The following is a 15,271-nucleotide window of genomic DNA, read 5'->3' on the forward strand; positions in this document are numbered from 1 at the left end:
TCCCCGTGCCTGTCAGTATAGCTTTTCTGGCTGTTTTCACACTTTTTACAGCCAGGTCACTCCTCTCTGCTTCCCACCTCCTCAAAATAAATAAATAAATAAAGACTTTTACGTCCCTCCCCGGAGATGTGCACGTTGGCTGTTTGGCCCCTGCTGGGCAGCACGCGGACCTGGTTGAGTTAGATCACAGAATGTGCCCCTTGTCCTGAACTTTACTCTTTCATTGTAATTAGACAGCAAGAGCCATTCCAGTTGGAGCGCACGAATGCCAAAGGCTCATCTTTCCTTCCTTCCCAGTGGTCCCACTTTCCCAATTTTCTCCCACCTGGCCATCGTCTCTTGGCTACTAGAAAACTAGAGAGAGTGACAATAAACTGTGGCCCAGCAAGAAATTCTGGAAAATCATTTCCTCTGATCACTCTGCATAACAGAGACCACATGGCCCTCAAAGCCCAAAATATTTACCGTCTGGCCCTTTACAGAAAGCAGTTTGCCAGCCTCTGCTCTAGAACCATGGCTCTCAACCCGGCTCACACACAGGAATCCCTCGGAGAGCTTCTTTAAAACTAGCGACGCCTATGTTTGTATCTGCACACCTGGGTCAAACCGAGACATCTGCGTTTTTTAAATGCCCCCCGGGTGATCCTGATGCACAGTGAGAGTGGTTGTCAACACTCTCTGCACATGAGGAGGGAAAATTAAAATGCCCTGTATCCCCTCCCCCTTCTTCCTCCTCCCCCTTCTTCCTCCTCCCCCTTCTTCCTCCTCCCCACACTCCGCGTACAGGTGCACGTGTGTGCTCAGGCACACACACGTGTAACTGCTTGCACACCCAACTTCCCTACTCCCTGCCCTTCCCTGGGGGTCGGGGAGTTCCGGCTCTGCTGAAAAATAAGCAGCATCTGGGAGAGCTAATGTCAGCCGTGGCCTGGAGCCGAAACTTGGCTTTGCTAGAATTTCTCCTTTTTGACTCCCTGAACATTGCCAGCTTTCAGCTGGGTCTGTCGGGAGTGTTTTCCAGAGCAGCTTGGAAGTTCTTCCCTGCCTCTGCTTCCCGCCCTTCCCCCAAGGTTACTCCTGCCCCCAAAGTGGGGCCCAGTCGGGCCCCCCACTGCTCAGCCGCTGCACCTCCCAGGTCAAGTTTTAACATGGTGCCACGTGACCCCAGGAGAAGTGTGGTTTCTTGGCGCTTTCGGCTTCTCTCTGAATATTTCTCATCTTTCTCCTGTGACCTTTGCAACTTTTCCACCTCATGTTTTGCCATCTGGCTGCCTTGTCAGGCTCTTCCCACGAGAGAGGACTAGGTGGCTCGTAGAGAAAGGGAAGGAGAGAGATTGAATATCGGGGGCTTTCTACGGGTTTTCTAAAAATGTTAAATAAACTCCTGTTTTCGCACAGCACGCCGTTCCGGAAGGCGAAAGCCCTGTACGCCTGCAAAGCGGAGCATGACTCGGAGCTGTCATTCACAGCAGGCACGGTCTTCGACAACGGTGAGTCTCTCCTCCCCTCGCGGACACACGGGGGGAGCAGATAAATAAACAACGGGCGTTTTCAAAGTTCCTACCGATGAAAAATCTCAATAGAACGGGTAAGACCAACAAAGAGTGTGGATGTGTGTGTGTGTTTCTATGTCTTTTCCCAAAATAAGACAGCGGCCGCGGGGCTTCGGGAGGCATCATGGAGAGTAGACAAGTATGATCAGCTCCTTGTGGAGCTGTTACGAACATTCAGTGAGATTGTGCCCGCGAGGGACTCAGCCCAGTACCTGGCAGTGGCTTTGGGAGGTAATAACACATCACGTGTTTAAAATGGTGCTCAACACATATTAAGCATCAATATGTTGTTATTGTTATGACTGTTAGTGTCATCATCGTCGTCATCGTCATTACATCTGTCTTAGGAAAAAAACCTGACACTGCCCTAGTTCACGATGGCAGTTTTTCCTTGTTAGCTAACATGGCGCAGGCCTGGCTCTGGCTGGGCAGTCCATGCAGCTGACCTGGGTCCTGGCTGCGTCCGTAAGGGCTCCCATTCAAGCCAGAGCAGAAGCAGGCTCCGGGGCACCAGCCCTTGACTGCACCCTGGTCCAAAGGGGCTGCCACTCTGTGCCCAGCCGTGCGTCCAACATCGCAGAGGTATCCACAGGTAGACAGGATGGGAAATGGGGCACAGAGTACTAGGGCGGTCCCTGGGTCACACTCAAGCCTTGGCCTTCTGGGCCAGCAGGAGTGAGGGTGAGCCCAGAACTGCAGGTGGCCTGCTGAGTCTGCAGCCCCTTTTATGGTTCTCAAAGCCAAAAGCGTTGTCCTTAAACCTTTGCTCCATTAACTTTGCTTTGGGCACTTTACAAATCAAAGTGCACAAACAGCCAACCCAGCCACCTCTCCTGTTGGCAGCTGGTGTTTTCGGGCCCTGGCAGACCGCAGGTGCAGGGTTGTGCTGGAGGCCGTCCAGAGCCACGTCACTGGGGAGTGTCTCCTGCACGGGCCCAGGTGGGGGAGTCCCAGCCCTGCCATAACATGACACAGCTTTCACAGCAGACAAACCAGAATGGGCCGCGTTGCTCAGGCTTCGGTGCCCTGCTCTGTCAGCAGGGGAGGGGCTTCTGCCTGCAGGTGAGCAGGCTTCGAGAGAGTCCTTCATTTACATGTGAATCCGGGGCTTAAAGTTCTGTCCTCTGAGTCCCAATTCACTGTTCACATGGGCCAGGGAACACCGTGTTCCCATCAGCTATTCACCCTGGCAACACAGAGGACCCCTGATCCCAGGGACAGAACTGGTTTAAACTATCAAACGACACATGTATGCTTGTGTGTCTTATTTGTGACTCCTTTTGGTGAGTGCAATCTTCTTTCTTTTTTTATTAATAAAAGTTTCATTGAGATATCCACACAACGTACACTGTACCCATTTAAAATGTACAATTCAGTGGTTTTTAGTATAGAGTTGTGTAACCGTCACCACTATCTAATTCTAGAATATTTTCATCACTCCCAAAAGAAACCCTATGCCTTTAGCAGTCACGCCCCATTTATCCCTAAGCCTCCTCCATCTGGCCCAAGGCAACCACTGATCTACTTTGTTTCTATACCTGCTCTGGACATTTCATATAAATGAAATTATATGAATGTGATCTTTGTAACTGGCTTCTTTCATTTACATGTTTTCAAGGTTCATCCATGATGTAGCATGTAGCAGAACTTCATTGCTTTGTGTGCTATAACCATATTTTATTTAAACTCACTCATCAGTTGATGTACATTTTGATTGTTTCCACTTTGTGGCTATTTGAATAACGCTACTATGAACTTTTGAGTATAAGTTTTTGTGAAGACAAATGTTTTCAGCTCTCTTGGGATAGACCTAGGAGTGGGATTACTGGGTTGGGTCATGTGGTAACTGTGCTTAACTGTTTGAGGAAGTGTCAAGCTGTTTTGCAAAGTGGTTGCACCATTTTACAATGTGCCTTCTCTCATTGTTAAGTCTCCTATTTGAAGTAGTTTAGTTACCCAAAAGAGAAAAAAAAGACAAGAGGAGAAAGGATACCTGGTGATTTTTAACTACCGAGTCCTCTCCTTCCCAGGAGGGAGCCCTGCCTGCCAGGGTCTGTGACCACTGTCCTCCAGCCGGGCAATCATCACAAAGCCTGGACGGGAAGATACTTGAAAGCAGGAGAGAAGTTTAATTTAAGGAGTCAGAGTCCTCAGCCAAACCTTCCCGGGTTCTCTGCTGGGCGTCATGGCAGGATTCGCTGGCACTGGTTTGTTTTTAACCAGCAACGCCAGTGACCTTTCAAATTCCCTGAAGAGCAAAAGGCCAAATTAAACTTGAAAGAACACACCTCCCAGTGTTTACTGGGCCGCAGCCGAAGATGGATCTGGCAAAATGTTAATCCACTGTCTAGATTGGTTGGGCTGATAATATTTGATAGGGTACTATTTCTAGAGGAAAAGGCTTACATATACCCTATGGCTCACCCATCTTCGCCTCTATGGGAGAAATCAGGCAATTCAGGAGAAAAAACTATTGCCATGTTAGGTAGGGGGTCTTTTTCCTTGGTCTGTCTTGTTAGTTTGCTGCTGGAGATAGTAGGTAAGAGCTATTTCACTTGGATGCTCTGTAGCTGTCAGATTAACTAATCAGAAGAAAGTGGACACGTGTGTGCATGTGCGTGTGTGTGTGCGTGTGCGTGTGTGTGCGTGTGCACGCACACTTTTTTCTTCAGGATTAAGAAGAATGAATAAGGAGGAGGAAGAGGGAGGAGCACACGGAGGGGAAAGTCTGTTGTTTCGTAATGATTAATCTCTAAGCCTTCGGATTCCAGGGGCCGGCGCTGCGCCTCTGGAGTGGCTGCCTCTCGGTCAGCTCATGGACTTTGCGCGGTGGGGGATGGATGTGCAATACTTGGAAATAGCTCCAGTGTCGGCCCTTGCCAGTCTACTAGGAAACTGTCCACTTCGCCAAGAGCACCTCAAACAGTAACTGGAAAGAGAGATAACTCATGTTCTCAGGAACGTTAGTCATCTGGAACCAACATGATTAGTGCTACCTGGAAAATTCACGTGGCAGTCACTAAAATTGGGTTCTGGGGATACTTTTATCAAGATCTGAGATGAGCCGGATCCACTGATCCCCGTGGTACACGAGGCAGCGCCAGTGCAGGGCTGTCCCCGGTTTCCTTTGCTGATAGAGAACATCTTCTCCAGGAAGCCCCCGGGCTGCCCAGGAAATGGGGTTACAGGAGAGCTCCTCAGGGGGCGTCCATCCGCCTTCCCAGCTATCTCCACTGCGGCACTCAAGCCCAGGCCAGCTCCACCTCCCATCTGGGCATCTCTGCCAGCCACCTAACAGGTCTTGTCCCCATAACCCATTCTTCACATAGCAGCAAGAGGGAGCTTTGAAAAATGGAAATCATGTCATGTTACTCCCCTGCTTAAAATCCTTCAGTGGCCTCCTGTTGCTCTGAGTGTTACTAACAAGGCCCTGCGTGGCCCAGCTACAGCCCCTCTGACCTCCTGTCACCCTCACATCACACACTGCAGCCACACAGGCCTTTATGTTCTCAAGTAGGGTCAGCAAACTGTGACCTGCCGGTCCAGTCCTGCCCGCTACCTGTTTTTGTAAATAAAGCTTTCCTGGAACACAGTCCCCCGTGCCTTTTTGTCCGCATGTTATCTATGGCGCTGCAGTGGCAGAGTTGAGAGACACATGGATTATCAGGCCCTTTAGGAAACACTTGGAGAACGCAGTTCTAAAATCACACCAAGCTTTTGCCCGTCTTAGGGCCTTTGACTTGCATTTCCCCCTCACTGCCAGGCTGGCCCCTTTGGGCACTTTAGGTTTTAGCTTCTTGAGCTGCTTCCCACCCGCCTACATCCCTATCCCAGTCTGTCCTTCTCCTCTACCACTACCTAAAATTACATGCTTGTTTACTGATAGATTTTCCCTCCCCGAGAGCAGAGTCTCATCTGCCTGTTCTGTGCTATGCACAAGGACCTAGCACAGTGTCCGGGACGTTGTAGGTGCCCAGTAAGGATTTATGAAACGAATGAAAGCATTGTAACTACACGAGGGTCTGTGCCTCTTCCCGGGAGGGCTTCTTGGGGCAGTCAGCCATGAGAGATCTTAGTCACACACTTGCTCCTTGTCCACAGTGAGCGAAGGAGGGGAGAGGGCAGGAGTTGCATGCGCAGGGGGTGCGGGGTGTACGGGGATATAACTGAGAGAAAGTGGTTGGCAGGAAGCACACCCCTGTCAGCAGCGGCTTATATTTATTGTATGCCCGCCAGGCGGGAGAGCCGCCCAGGCAGCCTGCTGCAACACCTTTTGTGTTTATACAGCATGTCGGACACTGGCGCAATTCAGCCCAGCGAGCCCTCACTGAGCATCTTCCATGTTCGGAGCTTTGGGCCCAGCAGCAGCAGTAGTGGTTAAGCTACAGACTCTGGGGTCAGATGTCCTGGGCTCTGATTCACCTCCATCATCTACCAGCTGTGTGATTTGGGGCAAGATGCTTAACCTCTCTGAGCCTCAGTTTTTCATCAGTAAAATGGAGAATCAATTCCATAGTCATTCTGAAAATGAAAGGCAGAAATGCAGGTAGAACACTTACTAGCAAGAGATCTACACTTAGCGTGTGCTCAGCACATGTGTTATTCCTGTCCTGCAGGATCACACTCTCTGGCTGAACAGAGGCCTGGTACAGCGGAAAGGGCTTTGTCTCTGGAGTCACACACACTGGGTTCAGATTCTGGTTCTACCGTCATGACCATGCACAAATTAATTCACCTGCCTGAGCCTCAGTTTTCTCATCTGTAAAATAGGGATAATGATAGTATAAGCTGGGCTCATGAGGATCAAATGAATCACTGTATCTGCAACTCTGAGCACATGACAGCTCCGTAGCATTTTTTTAAGTGTTAGCTCACATCATAATTCTCAAGGCATAGAGGAGTTACTGACTGTTGTCCAGCCAGGGAGTGCTATAATACAAACTGAAATGTACTGAAGTACTAGATAGAGAAGCACAGCTTAGCAGAAGTAAGCAGCATATTAATAGGACCCATTGACATGTGGGGTGAGCTGTGAGCACCCCAGGAGTCTAGAGGAGGGAGCAGGTAGAAGGGATTCCTTGGCAATATTTGGGAAGGAGTTGGGGCTTCAGCCAAGCCTTAAAGTGTGAGGACAGGACACAAGGCAACAGCTGGAAGGGGAGCGCGGGTGCTGCCTCCCTCCTGCCATTTCCCGGGAATTGGCATTTGAATTCTTACTACCACCTTTGCTGCAGAGGCATTTGGGCCCAGAAAAGTCAGGGCTTCGAACTTCCTGTGAACTAGTTAAAAATACAGGTTCCTGGGCCCCACTCCCAGAGGTTGTGCTTTAATTGGTTTGCCATGGGGCCCAGGAATCTGCAGTTTTAATAAAGCATCCAGGTGATTCTGATGCCCGTGGCCTGGGACTGTGCTTTCACGAAGCCTGACTGACTTGAAGACTCTGGGGAGTCAGCAGTCGGACCCAAGCCTGCCGTCCCCTGTGACATACCTCTCGCTGTCCGGGTTTGGAGGGCCTCCCTCGTCCCCTTTTATTCTCCCCTTAGTCTGCAAATTGCATTTCTAGTGTTACCACCGCGGAAACTGCTGTTTGAACACCTGGCCAGGAAGGGAGGAAGGTCTGAAGGAGACGGACAGTCCAGTGGAGTCACCACTCAATTAGGGGCTTGGCTGTCAAGTGGAAAAGGTCTTTTTTTGTTTTGTTTTTTATTTTGGTTGGTTGACTTATTCCTTCTACGTCTTTTAATTGGGGGAATGGGTTGGATTTGTGTACTTTGATTCTAAACACTTGAGGCTTCCTGAAGCTTAGGTGAGCGTCAAGAGCAGCCCCTCACCCAGGTTCCCTAGGGGGAGTTTCGCTGACCAGTGGGGTTTCCTACTGACAACTGCGGAGCACGTGCTTTGTGCCGAGTGCGTTGTCCACGCCGGCTCCGGTAGTGCTCTTAAGAATCCAGGGAAGGGGAAAGAGTTTTATTGTGGCCACTTTATAGGTGCAGAGACCGATGGGGTCTTGGCAGCCTCAGCCAGATGGATGGGCGGAGGGCAGGGGTATTTGGGTGTCATTAGGATTTAAGGATGGCGTGGGAGGGCTTTGGTAATCGGAGAGGTCAGGTTGCTTTTAAGATACGTGTGTCCTTCCCAGACACTTCTCTCCCACGCTCTTCCTTGTGAGGGATTCGTGCTGTCATGAGTCCAAGGTAGCCTTGCTACTTTGGGTTTATTCCTGAAACCTATGGAATTGTGCAAGTACTATGGAGGCGAGCTATTGCATAACAGATGTCTGATCTTGTCTTCTCCTAAAGAAGCATTCAAGGACTAGACATGTTTGACATTGATCTTCCATAAACCTCAGTCTCTGTTCTTTTGCTGCCTCCCATTTACTTCCTTTGGTTTCTGTTCTTGCTTGTTGCCCTACAAACTGAAACTAGAATTATAGCGCAATGTTGGGACGGAAATGCTTTCTAAAATAAGCTCAGGAAGTCACTTAATTAGCCCAGGAAGGGACTAGGGGAGAATTCATTCTGTTCGAACAATCTTGGAAAGTTGGAGTTTTCCTAATACATTAAGAATAATGCCCTGCCTCTCCCCAGAGTGATCTGTGTATCTGCAGTTCATGGGCACAAACAACACCCGCCTCTCAGTCCCATGATTCCTGCTCTCTTCCTTCCTGCTATTGACTACTCTGCACACTCAGCTGGATTTCATATAAGCCTTGTAATATCACAGTGGTTTCCAGGGAGATGGATTTCCCAAAAGTGGATGGTCGATGTGGTTCCACAAAAGTAGATATATAGCTTCTTTGGATATTGAAAAATCAAAGGGGCAGAAATTTTGAAAGTTGCAATAGAGGAAGAGGACAGTTTTCAGACTCATGTGTAGGAGAGAACAGAAAAAAAAAACTAAGAGGGTGTGGGTGAAACAGAGAGGAGCTATTCAAAGGGTGTAAAATGACCAAGAAACACACACACACACACACACAAGGAAATTAGAAGCAGAGGGTAAGGATTTGAAGGGAGGTAAAATTTATGATTGGAAGCTAAGTATCTTTAAGACCAGTTCTTTGCAGCCTTCCATGAGCACTACGCTTTGTACATGCTTGAAACTGGGCAGGTATGTAGGTAGGTAGGTGGGTGGATGGATGGATGGATGGACGGACCACAATTGACCTATAACCTAAAAAGTAGAAATCTGTCACTTGTTTATAGTTTTAACCAGGAACTTTGGAAGTTCATGAAACTCCTGAAACTGTATGCACAGTTTTGAATGTCCGTATCTATTTCCCTTTCTGTTGAGGAGAAAGTTCAGAACAGCCCTCATCAGAAGGCTTATAGCCACAAAAGGTTAAGAGCTTCTGTTTTAAAAAAAAAAAAAAGTCCTAGAATCATGTTACTTAACAAGCGATTGCGTTCATCCTTCACACTTCCTGCACACACGCCCACACACACAGCCACCTCCGGCCCTATCAGTAACGTCATCTCTTCTCATTCGCTCTCCTTCCTGTGCAGTTCGTCCGTCGCAGGAGCCTGGCTGGTTGGAGGGGACTCTGAACGGAAAGACTGGCCTCATCCCTGAGAACTACGTGGAGTTCCTCTAACCATGGGCCCCAGCAGGACTGCTGAGCTTTGCATGGTATCCATGACAACTGCTGATTCCAGGGTTGCAGGCCATTTCTCTCTGCCACTGAGAAATGCAGCGTGACTGACCCTGTTGCTGCCTGTCAACACGAATGTCTCTGTGAACTCTGGTGTCACCCATCTCCACGATCATCTCAGCTGACCCTCGGTGACACTGCAAGGAACAGAAGTCAATCAGCAGAGGAAGCCATTTGCTTTTGACAACCGAGAGAAAGGCTCGCAAAGCCATTCTCTCCTGCGTGCCCTAACGAGGGAGCACTCATTTTGTTTCAACAGTCGTCCAAACCCCCAGCCTTCTGAAAGAGGAAGTGAGATACAAGCGGTTCCAAGAGCACACAGCATAGCTAAGTCTGACGGGGCTGGGCGAAGAAATTGGCACCGAGATCCAGTCCAGGTCCCTTGCTTTTGTTTACGGTAGACGCTCTCTCTACCCCACCTCTAAATACTTGAGAGCCACCATGCTACAGGCGGCTGGGTCTGTCTGTCTGGACGCAGGAGGAAGAGGGGTCACGGCAGTGCTTATGTAACATCCAATCTCTCACCGTCTCCGAAGCGCCGTTGGCCCAGCAGCAGAATTCAGTCCAGGCCTCTCATGCAAGGGAACACCCCCTCGCCCCACCACGCTCCCTCCTCCCCAGCGAGGAGCCGCTCCACCACTCAGGGCTGCCATTGCCTAGTCTCCACGGCAACCCAACCTACTCTAAAACCAAACCAAAAAAAAAAAATACTCTCTTTGCACGACATGTTTTTTCAACTCCCTTTTGGTAGTTTTTAAAATGGTTTTCCAACAACCTGAAGCAGAAAATCAAGGAACTAGGGTGGTCTACTTGGGGCAGACAGGATAGCAGCTGCAAACTGTTCCCTTTCTGATGAATTTCAACAGCATCAGGATATATTTGGAGCAAATTCTAGTAACCTCTTGAGATTAAATTAGCTACAGGCTTAATGTTTCTGTTCTTCCATGCAACTGGTGTTTGCTTCCTAGAGGGTAAGATGCTCCCTCCCTATGGGTGACACCATCCCTTTACCTAACAGGTTCCCCCGTGTCCAGTGCTCACTCGTCCCTGCCCCCGCCTGCCTGTAACCCACCACTGAGCTGCCCCCTCGCCCTGCTCTAGGCTGCTGAATACCAGTGGGTGCCCTGGTGGTTTTCAAGGATAATTCCTGGGCTAACCCCACAACCTATAGTTTAAAAGGACATCTATGTTCACTGCCACTCAGAAAAAGGGAATTCTCAGTCCTTCAAGGCATGAGACTAATATAAGCTGTTGTGATTCAGGAAGACACCAAAAGGTTGGGGCATGGAGGGTGGGATGGGGACCTTCTGAGAAAGGGAATTTTCTGGTCAAAAGGGTCTATGTCTTGGGGAAGACTGCCTAGGATGTGGAAGTTCTGCCTGGACATTTCGAATTCACCCAGCTTCCAAAGAGCAGAGTCATCAGTATCTTCCACATGTGACTGTCCTTGCGAGAGTGACTCTGGACAAACTGCAGACTAATGGGCCGTCAGGCTCCCCAGGAGCCCCTCGGATGGCAGCGTGGCTCCAGAGAGTGTCTCCTGCTTCTGGAATTCCTCATTAGGGAACTTCAAAGAAGAAAAGAAAAACTTGAATTGTGTTGAATTACTGTATCTTTTACATTTTTTTTTTTGAAAAGATAAACTTGTAAATAGAGTGATTTGAAATACTATATGGTAAAGTTTTATATTTGATATTCTTTAAGCTTAGTTGCTCCACACATTTAGGCTTTGATTGGTGAACAGGTGGATTGGACAGGGAGAGAGAAGAGGCAAGGTTGAAGAGAGTCAAGGTCTTTGTCCCCTCTCTGGCCTGGAGGAAGACCACGTCCCTGTGCTCACTCTCTGTTGGTTCTTGTTGGTGGGTGTGACAGATCGATGGTGTTCAGTCTTCTTTATCCACGTGTGTTTGTGATCATTCCTTGAGCTTTGGATTTGGAGATGGAAAGAGCATCATCAGGCGATGAGTTTTTCAGAAAACTCCTACTTAGTAAGATGAAGCTCAGGGTCTCAATAGGTGGGGCCAGGGTGAGATTTTTAGTTTTTCTTCTCAGGTGTATTTCTTGGTGCCCCACAATGTCAGGACAGAAGGCAACAGAACAATTGTCGTGCTCCTTACTTCTTTTCTCCACATCTTCTTAAGGCTTTATAAATGAGGGCAAGCTGGTTTGCAAATTGTGTGTGCATCTGTAAGTTCTAAAAAAAAAAAAAATTCTAGCTTCTTATAATCTTTAGTTCTTGATCTGCTGCTTCCCCTTTTCCTAGACATGTTTATGCCTTTCCCTCCCACCACCAGGTTCCCTAGAACCCCCACGTAAGGAAAAGTCTCCAAGAGGAACATACATTGTACATTGTACCTCTAAAGATGGCTCTGAAGTTATCAGGGGTTCATCATTGTGATTCCCTGTTCAGTTTATCAGCTCGAGGATTCTACAGCTGTTACCCAGGAACTCACCCAGGAGCAAGCACCATGTTACCATTGAATCGGGGAACGAGAATGAAGAATGGGCAAGACTAAGATAGGACTGCAGAAAGCCATCGCTGAAAACCCAGGAAGAAAGGGGATATACTAATAGGGTGGGCCAGCTCCCTCTGCACTTGGGAGCAGCTAGTTGGGAAATGGGGCCTGAGGGGGTGGGCGTTCATATACCGTGTGCTTCCCGTTCAGAAAGAGCACAACATGCTTTTAACACACTTGATGTTTTCAGTTGTCATCTGCCCCATCAAAAGCCTAGCTGGAGCTCATGTAGAGAAATAGAAGGCCAAGATCCTTGCTTTGGGAGTTTCCTCACTGAAGCATACCTGTACATGTACCTGTACACTTGGCCCCAGTGTGGCTCTTCCCTCCCTCCGGAGTTAGCCCTGATTTGAAGCCAGAAGGAAACAGAGCTGCTACCAGTGGGATCTTTTAGATAGACTCCTTCCCTGTGGCCATGCTGGGCCTGTGACAGGTGGCTGCTCTTTCTCCCTTTGCCCAGCCAAGCTCCCCTCCTCTCCATTAGCTACAGAACTGGAGAAACTGTTCAGAATAGGAGCCAACGAGTCGGAAGGAACTTGAAGACTAAAAATAGATTTTACCCTCTCCACTGTCCACACCGCCACCCCTAACTCTCTCTGCTTGAGTAGGGGACTTTAGGGCAGATTAGGAGGATGAATTGGGTCTCAGGGTGGAAGACCATTGCCCAAGAGCCTCGAGTTTCGTTTGCAAGGCCCTGGGATCAGGTAGCCAGAGGCTGAATCTTTTAGGGATATTAAGATCAGTGTCTCCTTTAGGTTCCTCACAGAATTCCGTAGCTAGAGCATGCCATGCCACGCAAAGATAGCTGGTTTCAAAACCCTGCCCCCAGGCAAGTAAAACTGTGACATGCTCAAGACTAAAGGTAATCTCTCTTGTTTTCAAAATTAACATGTAGGATGGACCCCGTACAGTACAGCTGTCCTCGGTATCCTAGAATTGGAGCCAGTTTTTAGCTTAGTGTGCTTAGTATTTCTACAGCCAGTATGTGTTTTGTTATGTCAGACCAAACCATCTTTTTCAACATCATTTCTGTTCATCTCTTCCTGCTGAGTGCTTTTTGGACAGAGAAGCAAAGAGAAAGAGAAAATGAGCAATCAAATCCTTACAGACTGGGATTAGTAGGACAGAGCTATGTTAGTGACAGGGTCATTGCAGGGACTTGTGCAGGACTCCAGAGTTGCCTGTGCCATACCCGTGGCTTGAAGGGAAGGCTTTCTATTGACTGAGTCTGTCTTTCATGAAGATGGCAACCCCAGCCACACTAAAAGTTCTGTCTTGACGACAGAAGCTCCCAAAGCATCCATGATTGAGGGGTAGGGAAACAGAAGCAGCCAAAGATAACCTGATTCGTGACTGTCTAGTGGGACCTTTCATCTCTGGATTCTGCTTCCGAAAGCAAGTCTGGGTCACTGAGTTTTATAGACATGGGACTCCCAGGTACAACAGTGGCCACCATGGCACCCAGAGTTTGCCCTCGTATCGAATGTGTTAGGAGTGACCCAATTACCCAAGTAGGTAGCCAGTATTGAGGAAACCAACAGCCTCTAAGCTGCCTGACTTTAAAAGGAATGTCCTAGGTGCTCTCTGTCTAGGGAGTCACCTGTCATCCCTGCAAACCTGAGAGTAATCAATTACCTCGACAACCCTGCCCCACATCCCTTTAAAGTTAGCAGGATGTCCTCTTGCACACCCCGTGCTGGTGTTTAAAAAATGTATCTTGTCGTGCTCAGTGTGTTTGACAGCCACACGGATCTGCTGGGCGCTGCACCCCTTCTCTGTGACTGTAGCATCCAAATGACACCAGCAGCACAGCAATGAGCCCTGCGCAATCCCACAGCATGCCTGAGATAAGACTCCAGCGAGTAATAATTAACTTTTTCCCTCCTGCCGCCTGCATTACTTGTCTAAGTAAAGAGCTTCCCAGAGTGGAGGGAGAGGCCATGTAGACAATCCAGGTGTCGTTCAGGGCCAGTCCTTGCTGAAATGCGGTCTTCTCATAGGAGCACCCGTATTCTTGGGAGAAAAAGTATTGGATGTAAAGTAACACCAGGACCACATAGAAAGAGAAGGGTGAACCATACTGAGGAACTTTGGATATTTTTTTTTTTTGAGAGGGATAAATATTGTTCTTAATAAGGAGAAAAAACAACTCAGAAAAAAATTTGCAACTAATATTTTTGCACAAGTTTTGCAGGACATTACACAATGAAAACATCTTTCAAGGTGAAGTGCTTTAGACAGTAAAGACTTAGCACAGTCCTAGACTTATGTAAGGGTGGCAAATGCTGTTATGTCAAAATTTAGTGTAGTCATTGAGAACCACGGTGTTAACCAAGATGTCAGAGTTACCTGGAGGAGTCCTGGAGAGGCCAAGACATTCTGCACCATTCTACATCAACGATGTCAACAAAGTCGCCCAAACAGACAGTGACAAGCATCTTTCTTGGGTATCCAGAAACCAGAACCAACCTGTATCTGAAAATATACATTGATGATTCTAAAGTATATATGTGTTCGTATGTGTTTGTGTGTGTGTATAGCACATATTTACATAAAGGCAAAAGACTCGTACAGAGACCCACATGAGCTGGCAGCTGATGAGCCTTTAAGATCTGGAGGTTGACAAGTAGAGAAATGAGAGAGGCTGTTGATTGCCTGTCAAAATGATCAAAGATGTAAATTAAGTGCCATTTTAAAACTGTGTTCATATTTATCGAATGGTTACTATCTGCAGCTATGTTCCCTGTTAACTTATTAAAAGTCATGTTGAAAAAAATATCAAACCCATAAATGCTTAGTAGGTAATGCTAGGCTAGTGTTCAGAAGCACTCTAAAAGACACTTTGTCCATATTTTGGAAAAGAAAATATTTGCATGTTTAATTCATAATTTAGGCTACCTTTGAGTATACTGTAAAGTGCTGTGTGATATAATATCAGTAAAGTACTTATAAAAATGGCACTTTAATGTTTTCTTTTTAAAAATCATAAATAATGCACTGTTTTAAACTTCAGTATTGACTATGGACTGGTGCATAGACTCCAATTCCGTAATTAAAAAGTAATCTGTGACTAGAATAGAACTTGTTCCCTGTTATTAGAAAACAGTTTTGCCATGTTCAGGCTTTTTTAAAAAATGTGCTTTTGTGTCACTAAATATATCTATAAAGAAAATACAATTTCTGTTGAGTGACCTCTGAAACTTGGCTTTCTTACATTTGGTTGGTTTATGTGACAATCGCCATGAAATGCGTGGAAGTATGATTTTGAATTAAATGACTTTTCCATTTGGTGGTATATTTGTTTCTTGAGTTTCTGACAGTTTTGACCCAATACATACTTCAATATTTCTTCAAATAAAGCGTATATCGACCATGAACAACGGTCACAAGTCTAGGCTTCTGCAGTTATTGGTCACAGCCACAGTGCCGATTTTGGATAAGCTCTGAGAGGTTTTGCTTTCTGCTCAGGAAGAGGTCAAATGCCAGTAAACTTGAGAATGGGCTAATGAGGCATATTAATGAGCACCAAAGAGTCATAGTCCACTTAACACTTC

General features: G+C 47.4%; 1 protein-coding gene across 5 annotated transcripts in view; it reads left to right on the top strand.

Moving 5' to 3' along the window:
• ARHGAP26 (Rho GTPase activating protein 26) overlaps positions 1 to 15,012 on the top strand; it is a 371,806-nt gene extending 356,794 nt beyond the window's left edge. For all 5 annotated transcript variants that reach the window (XM_045551097.1, XM_045551096.1, XM_045551100.1 and 2 more), the window contains 2 exons: positions 1,399 to 1,490; positions 9,056 to 15,012. In XM_045551097.1, the coding sequence (XP_045407053.1) occupies positions 1,399 to 1,490; positions 9,056 to 9,144 (181 nt within the window). In that variant the 3' untranslated portion in view covers positions 9,145 to 15,012. The remainder of the gene's footprint in view (positions 1 to 1,398; positions 1,491 to 9,055) is intronic.
• The last annotated feature ends 259 nt before the right edge of the window (positions 15,013 to 15,271 follow it).

This window comes from Lemur catta, chromosome 5 (genome assembly GCF_020740605.2).
Source record: "Lemur catta isolate mLemCat1 chromosome 5, mLemCat1.pri, whole genome shotgun sequence".
Taxonomy (NCBI): Eukaryota; Metazoa; Chordata; class Mammalia; order Primates; family Lemuridae; genus Lemur; species Lemur catta.